Source organism: Myotis brandtii, unplaced genomic scaffold (genome assembly GCF_000412655.1).
Source record: "Myotis brandtii unplaced genomic scaffold, ASM41265v1 scaffold468, whole genome shotgun sequence".
NCBI lineage: Eukaryota > Metazoa > Chordata > Mammalia > Chiroptera > Vespertilionidae > Myotis > Myotis brandtii.
The window spans coordinates 1908811-1925311 of NW_005367874.1; the positions used below are offsets into that span (position 1 = coordinate 1908811).

Here is a 16501-nt window from a genome sequence, read left to right on the forward strand (position 1 = left end):
GGTCTGCTCCCCACTGGCAAGTGGACATCCCCCGAGGGCTGCCGGGCTGCCAGAGGGATGTCTGATTGCCAGCTTAGGTCCAATCCCCTGGGGAGCAGGCCTAAGCCAACAGATGATCATCCCCGAGGGGTCCCAGACTGCGAGAGGGCACAGGCCGGGCTGAGGGACTCCCCCCGCCCCCGGGAGTGCACAAATTTTTGTGCACCGGGCCTCTAGTTTAGTATAAAAGTAGCTTTTTATTGTCCTCAAACTGCCAGACTATTCCCTTACCTGCTTTTCACCATACATTTTGTGTTGCTCAGTTATTCTATTCTATTCAATTTAGTAGTCTTCTGTTTCCAGAAGGATCCAAGTGAAGGGCTAACCCCAATTCTCATGTCTTTCCTTCAGTCCTTCTCTTCCTTGACATCTTGCTTAGATTGACCACTGTCTTACATGCCACCATGCTCTCTGGTTCTCTATTTGTTCCTCACCCTGTCCCTCAAGCACCCCAACTGGGGATTGAACCCACAATCTGGGCATGTGCCAGTAATCAAATCCTTGATCTTTTGGCATTTGGGTCGACACTCTAACTCAGTGGTTCTCAACCTTCCTAATGCCACGACCCTTTAATACAGTTCCTCATGTTGTGGTGACTCCCAACCATAAAATTATTTTCGTTGCTACTTCATAACTGTAATTTTGCCACTGTTATGAATTGTAATGTAAATATCTGATATGCAGGATGTATTTTCATTGTTACAAATTGAACATAATTAAAGCATAGTGATTAATCACAAAAAAATATGTAATTATATATGTGTTTTCCAATGGTCTTAGGCGACCCCTGTGAAAGGGTCGTTCGACCCCCAAAGGGGTTGCGATCCACAGGTGGAGAACCACTGCTCTAACTGAACCATACCAACCAGGAATACCTTTTCTTCCTGTAGCTTCTTCAAGTTCTCTATTTTTAGCGCACATTTATCTTCTCTCTGTACTTTCAGGTGCAGCGATCTTATCACCTCGATCAGTTTCAACTTTAGCTATGTTCAATTCCTAAGTCTGTATCTTCAGCCTTATTTCTCATTGTTATAGACCAATATTTTCTACCACTGATTAGATATCTCAAAACCAACAAGCCCCAAATTAACCCATTGCCTTTTCTCTAAAACTATTTTCAGTTTTTGTTCCTGTCAATGGTACTTTCTAGTTACTAAGAGTCGAAATCACAATTGGCCCAAACTTCTTTCTCTTCTCCAATCATACATCCAATTGGTAGCCAGGGTTTGTTGAGTCTACCTGTAATGTTCATCTCAAGCATCTCCCTTGCTCCCTTTCTATTCTCACTGTTTCTTCCACAATTCAGGACCCTCATCACCACAGTGTACTTCTAACTTGTCTCTTTCTTTCATTATTTATGTTTCAGAACTCTACTCTTGAATCTTCACCTTCTAGTTCATGGTGCAATGTCTGACATTTTATTCAGAAGAAATTTCTCCCTTTATTTTGTATGAACTTATATAGCTCCTCTTTTTTCTTTCCTAATAAAGTCATCCCATTTTACATGATATTAGTTTTCTGTGCCCATGATGTTTTTCCTCATCTAAATTATAACTCTTCTGATAGTAAAGGCATCTAACTTACTTTTTTACCATTGATATAAACCATTACATTAGTAGGATTTTGGTAAATATTCATTAAGATAATTACCAATTAATGTAATTTCCAACTGTTAACTATTTATTCCCAGGAAGTATGTCTTTAAAGGCTTACATGAATAGAAAGTGTGTGGGCAAGCATGACTCATCAGTTGGTTCAATGAGTTCAAGCACTAAGCCTATTGTGGGTCATACTAGATATCATGAGGAATCAATGAGAAAAAAGTAAAAAACACAGTTTCTGACATTAAAAGCTTATAATATAAAAAAACAGGTATCTAAAATTTTAAACAACAGCCAAAGATAATGAACACTTCTGGTTCTGAATTTACAACAACCATTAAAGAAACATGGACTCCATTTTACCTTTATCTGGCCTTTCTCACATGGTTCACTGCACACGGATCTGATGATGGTGTTTTTCTTGGACCATACCTCATCGTCATCCATTTTTAATTCTCCATTGTCCCAGCTTCCAACATTGATATAATCAAAATAATCTTTTCCCATTTCCTTGAAGTTCATTATTTCATACCTTAGAAATGAGAATGTAATAATTATTCATCTAACAATATAAAATCTCAGCCATGAAAAATCGAAAGATTTCATTCCCAAACAATGTAAAAAATAGTGATACTGGAATTTTCCATGACAGTACACTAAGACTAACAACAACAAAAAACCTGTCAGTTTAACTTTGTCTTCAGAGAGACTATTTTTTTTTTAATTCAAGCATACACCTGAAATAGAAAGTAATCCCATCTGAGAAGGTGACTTGACCTTAGCAGGATGAAAGACAAGTTTTGAAATAACTTCGAGAAGTTTAAACAAGTACTGCTCTTAGGCTCCTAAAAAAGATAGAAAGGTTTTCATCTCCACTCAAGTAAAATAAAATTTCCCTTTTCTAACCAAGTGAGAAATTTGGTAAATCTTTAATCTTCAGCTATAGGGAATGTGGGGGTAATTTGGAGAGGGCCTGGTTTTCCTTTCTTACTTTATCCTTTATCAATGGCAAAAGTCGTTCTATAAGGATACCGGCAGTGATATTTAAAATAAGTCTAAAAATAGCTTCTAAAGAACCTCATGTAATGTAAAAATCCCCAGATATACTAGCACCCTGTGAATTATTAGCTGTTATTCTTATTTTGAGCATAGGGATAGCGACGTAAAGAGGGAAAATTGATGTGTTTAGGTGATTTTTCTTATATTAAGAACATTACCAGAGAATCATTTCTGAAATAATTTTTCAATCTGGGTACCTTGGATGAGTAGTAGAATCACTGTGTCAGTTCCTATGGACATACCTGTAGGTATGTCTTAGGTGCACAGTGCTTTCACATAGTACCCTCTGATACTCCCTCCCAGGACTTACAGGATTGGCAGATGGGCTCTTATGAATGCCTCCTGCAACCGTCCATGCTCAGCATACTTAGTTATCTGGAAATTGACATGGATGGAAAACTTTCTAGCTTTGGGGTTCAAGTTGCCAGATTGTCATAGTCAGACCAATACTCAGCACATAGATGCTAAGAACAAATCTGACATCAATCTGTTTGGACATACATTGTATAATGATACCATTCTGGTTTCATTTCCAATCACATGTTTTACTGTAGTATCTTTTTCAGAACGTTAACTCATTCTTAAGTTTTGTTGGCTATTCAGTGGCCAAAGGATAGTTCTACAGTGTTTTATTCGCAGTTGGTAACAATTTTGAGTAGCTGTCCAAATTCCATTTCTAAAACAAAAAAACACACCAATCTATAGGATACAAAACTGAGTCCTACATCTTTCCACTCTGCCAGTTACCCCATGGCTACTAAGCTGAGATATTAGAACATAGAACACAGGTAAAAAGGACTCATATATATGATGTCATTGGCTACTTCAAATATATTGGGCTTTTAGCTCTTCTAAAGGTGACTCTGTGAGCCAGTAACTTTTGAACATTCCAGGCTGGGAAGAGGAAAGAAACGTAGGTGTCAGGAGGCTTCTCTCTTTGCTGCTATTGATTTGAACAGATCTGAGGGTTTCATTATTCACCCCCAAATAAGCCATCAATCCAATTCTACCAGTTCTTAACTCTGAAAAGATCTAGCCCAAGCTGTTAATTCCACAGCTAATGGAACTGAAACTCAGTAAGGTAGTGAGTCTGACCTGATTGCAGAACATGCCAGCAGCTGAGCCAAGACCTAACCTCAGCCTTTAGGCTCCATTATCAAAATCTATTCGGAAGAGCTAATAAATCAATTTCCCATTGTTTAGATATTGCAGAAATCTGAACTACTCTACATTTTAAGGCTATTATTGCTATAAGCATGCCTTTTTTTTTCTATAGGAGAATTAGTGAAAAGTGAAAGGATTTAGTTTTCAAAAAATAAACATGAAAAAAATTTTGCCACTTCTTTAACTGGCCATAATTTCAGGTTGAAATATCCCAAAGATTTTAAAATATTAATTGTCTACATGGCTAAAAAATCTAAAATACATTTTAGCCAAAAGGAAAAAAATGTGTTCCATTCAAGCATAAACAGAAACTAAAGGAAAGCAGGGCTTAGTTACAGAAATAACTGAGTGATTATAACTTTCTGAAAATTAAAGCAGGCTTCCTCAGAAATAGTGAGGTTCTCCTTCCCCAATGGGCTGAAGCAAGATTGTTGTCAGAGAACTGAAACATCATTTGCTGGAGGGCATTGTAGAGAGCATGGGATTTATATGGCTACTAGGGTCCTCTCAGTCTATAAATCTGATGCCAAGATGATTTTTTTAAAAAAAGTTGGTTTGTTTGTCCGTTTTAAATCCTCACTGGAGGATATTATTCCATTGATTTTTTAGAGAGAGAGTGTAAGAGAGGGAGAAAGGGGAGAGAGAGATAGAAAAAAAATGATGGGAGAGAGACACATTGATTGGTTGCCTCCCTCACGCTCCCCGACCTGGTCAGGGATAGAACATGTAACTGAGGTATGTGCCCTTGACCGAGAATTGAATCCACAACTCTTCAGTCTGTGGGCTGACACTCTAACCATTACCCCAAACCAGCCAGGTCTAAAAAAAGTTTAATTCTTAAAAATGTGGTAAATATTCTGTTAGTCAATGTAATGGGCTCTCCAAACACTGGTCCCTACAACAAAGTAATTATAATGACCTATGCCTTTGGGGTGGTATAATCACAGAGTAAAGGAGACCGCAGAGTTCGTTTGACCAAAAGTTATGCCTACGGTCTGTATAGTCTCATTTTCTTGTTACTAATTGAGTATGTAACCTTGACCATTCCTCTTCCTTTCTCTGAAACTCAGTTTTCTCCCATGGAAGTTAGCATGTTGAAACAGATCATCTGTATGACCCTTCTATGGACAGGGCCACATAATAAGAATCAGTGTGCAAACCAGCTCAGTATCTGCACATTTCTAGGGTCCTACCCTTGTTTACTACTTGTCACTCTGATTTTGTCCATCTGTTCCTCATTTCCTGACTTCTTTTGGGATAATTTGGGTTTTAGAATTCCTCTATTGGCTTTTTAGCTATTCCTCTTGTATTAAAATTTAAGTGGGTGTTTATGGGATTACAATATGTATTCTTAATTTATCTTATTTTCTACTTAAAGTTAATGTGCCACTTAATGTAAAATATAAGAACCTTGCCCATGTATATCCCCTTCCTTCATGTTGTCAAATATTTTACATTCACATATTTTACATTCACTTATAAATCTCACAATATAATGTTAAAATTTTTGCTTTAAGTAGTCATTGGTCTGACATTGACTCTCCATGTTTCCTCTGTCCAATTATGGTCAGTTCCAGACCATGACAATGCCTCTGAAATCTTAGTTTTCAATGAACTCTTTATACCAGAGGTTGAAAAACTTGTTGTAAAGGGGCAGACAGTAAATACTTTAGGCTATGCGAAACTGCCTCTGGTTTGTGGAACTTCTCTACATTGCTAATGTCATGTGAAAGCAGCCACAAAACAGTATCTAAACAAATGAGTGCAAATGTGTTCCAATAAAATCTTATTTATAAAGAGAGCAGACTCTCATTGACCTGCAGACAATAGTTTGCTGACCCGTAATCTATACCGTTGATGGTAAATAGTAAAGGTCCACATTTCTTAGCTATAATTCCGAATTCCTTAGAGCTCTGAAAACCAGTTTTTTTGTTTGTTTGTTTTACTTTTACCTTCACTTGGCAGTATAATGAATTCCTTAGAGCTCTGAAAACCAGTTTTTTTTGTTTGTTTTACTTTTACCTTCACTTGGCAGTATAACATTAGCCTATCTGAACTTACCTAGTGACAGAACCTGGCCCACAATGTCATGAGACTACTTATAGTCAGTCTATTTATCACACTTCATGTGAATATTCATGTTTTGCTGCAGAAATATTAATGTGTTGATAAAGAAGTGCTGCTCCACAGCATGCCAGGGGCCTTAGAGGACTGTATAACCTTTTGTACATTCAAACATTTTGAATTCTGTAACACACCTGGCACCAAGGTTTTCCTTAAAGAATTGTGAACTGATAGGACGCTAATTAGATGTGAGGTTGAAAAGCAATGATTCTAGTTTACTCTCCAATGACCCACAAGTGTGTGTGCCTAAGTGAGCTGCCACCTCTCCCAGCTTCCTCTGTTTAGGCTCTGGCTCTGGGACTCTGGCATTTGAAGGGAACACTTGACCATCCCAGGCTCCTCTGGTTTGGAATGCCTTTGATCTAGCAAAGCTGTAACTTTTAATCCGCAGAACTAACAACATAATGCCTTCAAATACATTTATCAGAAAACAATGGCTTTTTAAAATTGTGATCCCGGTTAATTGGCAGGGTGTTGTACATGGTTAGGAGTTGAAGCCCAGCAGGCTGAGTAAGAATACTGACTACCATTTATTAGACTGTGTCTTTGGGTGAGTTACTTAACCTTTGTGAGCCTCAGTTTGTAAACCTTAATCTGGAAAAGAGAATAATAATATTACTTATTCCATAGGATTCAAATGTAGAGGATTTAGCTTAGTGTTTGACCCAGAACACACACTCAATAAATGTTAGTTTTATTTATTTTGTAAATATAACTGGATTTGTTGGAAAAACAAAAAGTTTCAAACCACTTTTTCCTAAGTCTGGCTCATACCCTCAGAAGCCAATTCTGATCATTTATTAATGAGTTAATATAATACCCAACCTTAGTAATGCATCGAAAATCTCTAAACAACTGTGAATTCCCAGAAATTGTTTATAAAACGTTAGGTAAATAGTTATTAAGAGAATATTGAGAAATTTTATCTGAGTCTTAAAGACTCATGCTCCAAAAAAGGGTAAGAACCAGCATCAGAAATGTTATCTCATTACAGAATATTTGGAGAATTATAAATGAGACAGTGACTCATTAAGATTTCCCATTGGAATAGAACTGAGCCATTTATTCACTATCTGGCTTGTGGAACTGGCTTGCATATATGAAATGAAAACTGAATGGTGAAGCTGTAATCACAACATCTGTGAACAATCCCAAGCTGATGTCAGTACTGTGAGGATGCATACAGGACTGCTAAATCCATGTGTAGATACCAGAGCACAGGCCTTGACCTAAGCCCAAAGACTGAGCTCACTGGTCTACCTGCCCCAAGAAGCATTACAGCAGATGCCAATTTTGACCCTGGGTAAATGCTTGTACCTCTCCCTCACCCTCTGCACCCTTCACTCCCTGTGATGGATAAACTGAATAGCCAAAAATTAGAAAACCACATGTGAAAAGTCAGCTAATCTTAGCTAACAGCCTGCCTGGAGCAATAGTCTTCACATCTCTAGAATAGAGAAAATATCCAGCTTTCCTCTTGGCTGCATGACTTGACCCCAGCTGTAACTGAGAAGTCCAGTTTAGTATGAAATGGTAAGGGCTGCATCAGAGACAAGTTCCAGCTTACCTCAGGAATATGGGCCAAGCTAACCCAAGGTGTAGGCACCTAGGTGATGAGTCCTGGAGAGACTCTTGAAACCTTTTGGCACAGTCAACTGCAAACATGGTGTAAGGTCACCCCCTGCAAGCGCAGCTGTCAAACATAATCTGCTATGGGAAGAGTACCTGGAATTTAACAGGGGGGAGACCAAAGGACCCCAATTGTTCTGCAGCAAGGCGGAGTGAAGACCCAGCCTTGCTACAACCCAGAATATCATTTCAATGACACCGTCTCTCATGGATTAAAAGTTCCATGTGAAGAGTCACTTAAGAATCTGGAGTATGAAATAGATGTGAATTCTGATAAGTTCTAGGTACTTCAGGACTTTCTCTGGAGGCTGACCTGTAATTATGTGTAAGTTCATATTTTCAGACTCCTCTCTATAAGTAATGGAAGGTGAAATTTCAGAGAAAAAGGCAATTTAGTCCTTGAGAAGGGAGAAAGTTCTCCAGTTGGAGGATAAGAAAATAAAATATGACTTGTAACTCTCTGTGGGTACAGCAAACAACATAACAGTGCCTCATGCCTATTTCTGGAATACCAGAGATTGAATTGTTCCTGTTTCAGAATAGCTTCATGACCCAAGAAGAGATCAGAATACAGGGAATAACATGGCAAACAGAACTTGCTTTTGATGATCTATGATAACGTGAGGCCCCTGCTCCTATGTTTACATCTCTGAAATATGGGGATGATTCCAAGACCATGATTTGCACATCAGCATCAATATGTTTCCCTGGCCACAGGCAATAGGGCTTTCCCTCTCTGTCTCTTCTCGCGTTGTGATGTCGGAGCTAGTCAAACATGACCAGGATGCCTGGAGATAAACAGGCACCTCAGGATCAAGAGATGGCTGTTGTTCAGGATCTATTGTCTAGAGGGGAATTGTAACATACCTTCCTGGAGAGTCTCCATTCTCATCGAATAAGATCATATCTCCGGAAACCCCAGTAAAATTGGTTTTCATCAGGGAGTCCAAAAGTTTCTGTCCATCGATGGGCTTCATTGCATCGCAGAGGCCCGCGTAGCCTGGGCAGAGGGACATCTGCATATTGTGAAGGCCATAGGCCATGGAGTAGATCGCATTGATCACAAATCCCATTTTGGAATCTTGAACGTGATGTGTTCTCAGAGTCAGAGAACCTGTTGGGAAACAAATGAAGAATTAACTTTGAGATTTAATTCAACTATAAGTACATCTAAGACTCTGAATAATTTTGGATAATTAGAGAATGCAGTGGAGTGATATTATAGCTAGAACCAGAGGTAAAACTACGACCCAACAGCCAACATGCTATGACTAGTAATTGTCTTCTACTTCCTGTATGTGTTTTTCCCCCCAATCACAATCCCAAAGGACCTGAATCCCTAACAGCACCAAGGTTCACTTACCCCTTTACCCAACTCTGGGAATGGATGCAGGATAGCGCTACACTTATCTACCACAAAAGTTATCTCAAGGATGGATTACTCTCCCTGAACGCAGCTGTGATCACATACCTCAACAAATCCTCAACAAATCTCCAGTGTCTAAACTATTAAGTTCTTACTTAGCTGAGTAAACTAGATCCTCCACTATCTTGCCTCAACTTACCTATTTAGATTTATCACCTGCCATTCCAACCTCAAAGCATATGCTCTCCATAAATTAGACTATTTGGAAATTATTAAATATAATATTTAAGTTCCATTAATTCATTAATTAATTCAATAAACTTTTATTGGAGTCTGTGTATATATAAAGCTATGTGGTAGATGAGCTAGAGAAACTACAAAGATGAATTGAACATGTATTCTGCACTTAAGAAGAAACTTGCTCAATAATAGAGATAAATTACATAACTAAAGTGAAAGGTATAAGGTGGTAAATCTGTTATATAAGTAAGTGGAGTTAAAATCCATAGAGGCCAAAAGAGGGGGCGATCCCTTCCAATGAAGGGCTCTTGGAAAGTGGCATTAAATAATTAACATTCAATACGGGTTATTGATTCAACAGATATGGAGTGACTGCTGAAAACTTGCTGAGATTGGGGGACATAATGTTGAACAAGAGAGACATGATCCTTACTCTTGTTTACTTAGAGTCTAGAGGGCAGATGAGCATCTGGTTTGACAAGTGCTGAGGTAGGACTGAATCAGGAAGACCCAGAAGCTCACTGAAGCTGAGCATTATGGCTGAGTATCAGCTGGATGAAGAGTAGAAGGGAAGAGGGTTCCAAACATGTCTGAAGGTACACAGATGAGCTAGAGCACACTGTGTTTGGGAAACTTTACAAAGATTGAAATGGCCAGAACATGGAATGGGAGGTAGGAGAATGGGGAGAACTGAAGTAGTAGAGGAAGACAGGACTGATTAAGTCACTTTAAGTTTGCTGTACTTTATTATATTATAGTATTTAAACTAGGAAGGAACCTGATCAGATTTCTATTTTAGAAAGACCTATCTGGCTACAGTGTGAAGAAAGATTTACAGGGCTGTTGGAGTGGAGTCAGGAGGCAATGCAACAATCCCAGTGGTAGCTGAAAATGACCTAGTCTAGGGCAGAGGACATGGTTATGGGCAGGAGTGTATAGGAGGCAGAATTCACTACTAGATTTTTTTATGCCTTGTCTATAGGAGATAGCAACTGGCACTAAGGCAAAACTTGAACCTTATTCACTTTCAAATAAAATCACAGTGCTTAGGGCATGGTTCCTGCATTCTTTGTTGAATGGGTGCAAGAATGAAAATTTGCATTTGTTTGGCAGTTGTCAAAATAATTTTTTGTGTGTACCAGTGATGTGCATCAATACTGTGTCCAAATTGTAGAGATAAAGAAACTGATGTGGAGACAGGTTAATTAGATTTTCCGAGGTCACACAGATAGTAAAAATCAGAAGTAGACAAGAAATTCTAGCGCTAAAATTAGTATCTTTTTTGCTATATAACATTGCTTTTCACTGGAAATATGCACTCCCTGAACAATATAATGCAGTGGTTCTCAACCTTCCTAATGTCGGGACCCTTTAATACAGTTCCTCATGTTGTGGTCCCCCCCAGCCATAAAATTATTTTCGTTGCTACTTCATAACTATAATTTTGCTACTGTTATGAATGTAATGTAAATATCTGATATGCAGGATGTATTTTCATTGTTATAAATTGAACATAATTAAAGCATAGTGATTAATCACAAAAACAATATGTAATTATATATGTGTTTTCCGATGGTCTTAGGCGACCCCTGTGAAAGGGTCATTCGACCCCCAAAGGGGTCGTGACTCACAGGTTGAGAACCGCTGATATAGTGTATTGCCCTATTAAGATATTTTTAATTAAGTGCTAAAATTAGGGAGAATAAACTAGCAATAATATTGGATCTTTCCTGGAAAATGCTTTGTGTCTGTCCCCTTGAATAGTGCCCACTGGTGGGCCCAGGAATATATAGAAAGAGCTGACCACCAGCAAGAGCTTGAAAACCAAGGAACACATGTGTTTGTGCACAGTCTGTTGAATCGTTTGTTACTATTGAGTATCCGGGACCAACTGGCCTATTTGGGGAACATTAGGGTCTTATAGAAGTTCCTAGTGACTCTTTCCTCTTGTCACCTAAAGATTTCATACGATTGCAAATTTAAAAAAAAACTTGCTAGAAGAAACTAATGGAACTTTAGCCTTTGTAATTTCTCAATTCACTTTGATACACGTATTTTTAAAGGAAGATATTTTAAACTGTTTTAGCATTCAGGCTGCAGCGGGGGTTCAATTTAGAGACATTCAAGTTTGAATTCTGCCTACACCATTCCACCTACTTTCCAGACTCTTTCCTTCAATTAGAAGAAGCAATTCATGGCTGAGCTCTCACCTTCAGGGGGCTGACAGCTGTGTTGAAATGTGTACTAACAAAATAAATTCTTTACAAAATGCTTTAATTTCATAAAATTCAGTGAACTTGGAGCTCTTTCCACTATAGATGAAAAAACGAAGGGAATCAAGACGACTGACTGTAAATAACTGGCAAGTTTAGCTTTTTGTATAGAGGGGGGAGTGCTACACACATTAAAAGCAATCAATACAACAGATATTTGTAGATGTGAGGAGTCAGCTGATTAATTAGAGAGTTTTTCTGCCTCTTATTTCCTCAGGTTTAGATCTCTGTCTAGCTCCACCCCCTTCCTAACTCCACATAGTTCTAAAGGGGGTGAATCTTAGAGATGTGATCTTAGCCCTAGCCAGTTTGGCTCAGTGGATAGAGCCTCAGCCTGCAAATGGAAAGGTCCTGGGTTTGATTCCGGTCAAGGGCCATGCCTCGGTTGTAGGCTTGATCCCTGGGGAGCATGCAGGAGGCAGCCGATCAATGATTCTCAAACTGAAAGGTCTTGGGTTTGATTCCGGTCAAGGGCCATGCCTCGGTTGCAGGCTTGATCCCCAGGGAGCATGCAGGAGGCAGCCAATCAATGATTCTCATTATTGATGTTTCTTTCTACTCTTTTTCTCTCTCTCCCTCTCCCTTTTAAAAAAGATGTTGTCTTACTTTATGTTAGAGAGTGCATGTCAGCTCCTCAGAGCAGCTGAGCATAGAGGCAGGAGAACAGGTTCTAGAACTAGGCAGCAGGTTAGAATCACAGCTGGGCTGTGTGACTTTGGCCAAGGACATTACCCATTCTGTGCCTGAAGAAAATGGGTTTAATAATAGTGTCTAACTATTTTTTATTTGGAAATACTTTATTTTAACTAAGATAGTTTTATATAAGTATGAAATAAGATTATACTTATAAAGCGTTTGATGAAATAAATTGATTTATGTTACATGGTTCCTGACCCATGTTCTGTTATTAATGATCTGGTTTATTTCTCCACAAACAAATTATAAAGATCTGGAAGAAGTATATTGCCAAGCAGGGGCTTTAGCTTTGGCAAATGTGCCAACTGTTTCTTTGAGGGGTTGTATAATGTAAGGCTTTGGAGTGTTTTTCTTGGAGAAATATCATAATCTATTGAACCCATCTCAGAGAGTAGACACATTTCTTTCTGATCATTTCTTTAACATACAGATGCTGGACTCTTTTACTGGCTGTATAGTGTTCCCTTGTATGGATATAGCATGATTTATTTCGACTAATTCCAGATTGTCATAATTTCTTTCTTAGGTTACTACAACAGCCCCCTAACAGATCTTACTACCTCTGATCTTGCCCTGCCTGAGCCTCTATATTTCCAATGTAGATATATAGGGAGTTGTCTTTCTAAAGCGCAAAACTGATTTTGTTAGCCCCCAATCAAAACCATTCAGCTGATATCCAAATTATACTGTAAATACCTTTTCCTGACCTTTAAGACCTTTCTTATTCTGCCCTCAATTTACCTCTCTACTCTGATCTATCATACTCCCTAGGGACAAAGATTCTGTGTCCGTTACAAAGGTAGCCCTTGTGCCTAGCCCTACACCTGACACATCATTGGCACGAGTAACGTATATAAAATACATGAATGAGGACTGGTGTCTCAAAGGTACTCAGATTGTCAAATCAGTTTACTGAAGCAATTTTTCCTTTGTAGAAAGACACTAAATAAAATTAAACAATGCTGGCTTACAACAGGATCTGCCAGGTGCACCGGACAATACTATTAAGCAATCAGTATGATTTTACCATCTAATAAAACTACATGGCAAAAATCCAGGCCCAGTCCATATGGAGGAAGCACCCCGAGTCCTGTTTTTCCCACTGAATGCAGCCAAGAACCCTGGGTGGAATGACTTTCTGTCCTGAAAAGTAAAGGTAACAGGAGAACGAGGGAAGAAAACTAGGATTCATAACGCCACTGAACCATGCATGAGATTCTTGGATCTCTTTCCTCCGGTACCTCCTGGCCTGGACTCAAAGGCAACCCCAAACATGGGCTGTGCACCAGGTCCCAGTGCAGGCACCAAGAGCACCAAGAGGAGCTCTCTATTACTGGTCTTAAGAGTGGAAAGGGCATCCTACAAGGCAGAGAGAGTGGGAGAAAAGCCATTTTTTTGTGCTTATTTGTTTGTTTTCCTATGCAAGTCCCCGGCATCTCTGCAGAGGGGGAGTGGCAAAGGCAAATGTGGCTCTCCCCACTTGGCTCCCATGATAATCTAGCTGAAGGAACAGAAAGTATGAGACACAGGTAGGAACTAAAGCCTCCAATTTCTACACAGGAGACAAGGAGGGGAATAAGAGAGGCTGGGATCTGGAGTGTCAGGGAGACTATAGAGCAGGAAGGAGATCAAGAAAGTGATCCCACAAAATTGAAGATGAACTCCTCTGAGTTGTGTAGGCCTGGGTTTGACCCCCGTCAGCATACCAAAGTTTTGAGAAGTGAACTATGGGATTCAACACTGCCTCGGCCCAAGACTGGCCCCTCAAGGAGACACATGCACAGTAAATACCGATAGCACTGCCAAGGCCTGGACAACTGCCCTGATAATGGGCTCTCGGGCCACAGACGGTGGGTGCAAGCTTATAACCTGAAGATAACCAGATCAATTTCCTGTATTTTTAAAATAAATATTTGACATAAGATAGCATTATGTCTGAAATGTCCAGAATCATGAGATGATCCCTGGAGGAAGGGGACTGTCTACGGCCACTGGGAGTGCTGTAAGGGTCACACCACCTTTTACTGATCTTCTGTCTCCATTCCCAAGCATCGTGCTCTCCTTTGGTTGACACAATCTTTCTATAGATGTCTTAATTAACTCAGTTATATTCACTTCCTTTGTTCTTGCTAGTCAGACCCTAGAGAGAAATTCTGGCTCATTAGTTAATTTATTTGCTGGCACATTCAGAGATTAAGTTATTGATTAAACAGACATTTACTGAGTCCTTATTGTATGTCAGACACTGTGCTGGATGCTGGTGATATAAACGTGAGTAATACAGTATCTCTTTCCTCAAAAACCTTAGCGTATAAGGCAGGCAGGGGCTCAGTGATAGAAGTTTGTGAGGGTATAAAGAGTTTCACCTTCTTAGGGCAGATTTTAAAGTCCCAAGTGTCTGTCATAAAAGGGCTCATTTTCTCCAGATTTCTTTTCTTATTCAATAAGGAGAAAAGAGAGGACGTGTTACTGACTTGGCATGTGAATGCCTGAAAGAACTGGACTTCATCCAGCAGTATTTCCTCTGTTTAGGGATTAGTTTGTAGGGTCTGCTCTGGGCCGGCCCAGTGTAGGCAGGAGGATGTGTGCCAACTCAAACTTGCCAACTGCTCTCGGACCGGATCTGCCGCACAGCAGCCTGCACTGAGGAAATGGGAGAGGGAGGGCGGCTGTTTTCTCTTTGTTTCTTCAAAACTGGATTTCTAATTTAGAACACTGAGCATTCAATCCTAATTTTGCTATTGTTTCATCAAATCAGAAGGCCCCACAAGGATGGGCAGAAACTGAATCCTCCAATCTGTGATGACAATTTAATTTTATAGTGTTCAAAACATGCTCTTTCATTCATCTGGGGAACTGGAACTTTGAAGCTTAATAGCCGTTAGACAAAGGGAAATCAGACCGTCTTAACAATGTGGAATCAAAGGATGTCTGAGATGCGAGTGACGGGGAAGCATCTAGGTTAGAAGCTGCAAAAAGGAAGCCCTTGGGCTGAACTCCTTTATTCCTCTTCGGCCTAAATGCTATTTTGTGGAAATTTCACATATGAATCCAGCTTTGTAGACTCTTGACAAACTCAGGTGTCACAATACTGGCTTCACATTCTCACCTGGCAAATGCTGACCTGCTTCTATTTCTTATCTCTTTGGCTCCTCTAGGCATCTGAGATTGGGACTGCCTAATCTGGTCCAATAAACTCATTTTATAGATGATGGAAATAAGGCCAATAGAAGGAAAAGGATTTCCCTAAAGTCATACCTTTGATGGTAGCTGGCCCGCTACCCTTGTGTCCAAACTCTTGGGTTAGTGCTATTTTCATATGGGAGGCAAAAAAAAAAAACACCCCATGATTGCATATTGTTTTCAGCAAGCTAACTCATGACTATAGAGTAATGAAATTGGCAATGGTTTTCTTTTTCAAAAATCTTGTTAGTTCTTTGTGTTAGTCTTTATGCTAACTATGAAAATGCATTCAGATGGCCCTCATTATTTCCTCTCCACCTACCAGTTGGGGAAGAATAGTAAAGAAAAGCAGGCTCTACGGAAAGGGATTCAAATATTTTCTAGGAAGGAGATTATCAATCTGGAAGATGCCATTTGATAACATACTGTAACGCTGTAATGAAAAAGAATTGCTGTGAAACAAATTCTCCCAACTCTCATTTATTTTCCGGATCTACTCATTCCTCATGCCTCTGGCAAATGGATTCCAGTTATGCTCAGTGGATGACACCATAATTTGTTTCCTGCTGTGACAGCAGGGCAGAGCATCCCCCAAGCCAGAATTAATCTTTGGCCATTACCTGCTCCCACAGAAATGTGTTTATACCTCCATTACAACACATAATGCTTTCTGCCATGCATTAGCATCATCTATGTGCTTGTCTGTGCCCACCACAGAGTACGAGCATCCTGAAGGATAAAACTGTCTTGTTTATATTGTATCCCCCACAGTTCCAACACTGTGGTATAGAGTGTGCAATTAATTCTTTCATTTAACATTTATTAAACAAAAGCCTCTAAATATACCAGGAGATTCAGAAGTTAGCTCAGAATAGACAGTCAGCTCTATGAAGACCAAGCCCACATTGATCTTGCTTATTATTGTATTTTCAGCAGCCAGAATAGTGGTTAACATTGTCATGAATACATTGGCAGGTCATAATGAATGATGGGTAATGTAGTGGGCCAGAGAGAGAAACTAATAATATAATGAAGATGCAAGTATCTTCTTGGGAGCATATGTTAAGATTAATAATAATAAAGGACTAGTTATTTATATGGTCTAGGGCAGGGGTGGGCAACCCCTG

General features: G+C 39.4%; 1 protein-coding gene across 1 annotated transcript in view; it reads right to left on the minus strand.

Annotated features, from left to right (window-relative positions):
- GRM5 (glutamate receptor, metabotropic 5) overlaps nt 1-16501 on the minus strand; it is a gene marked incomplete at its 5' end in the record, with an annotated part of 130624 nt that overhangs the window by 89657 nt on the left and 24466 nt on the right. The window contains 2 exons of the mRNA XM_005875643.2: nt 2004-2172; nt 8484-8730. Coding sequence (XP_005875705.1) covers nt 2004-2172; nt 8484-8730 — 416 coding nt within the window. The remainder of the gene's footprint in view (nt 1-2003; nt 2173-8483; nt 8731-16501) is intronic.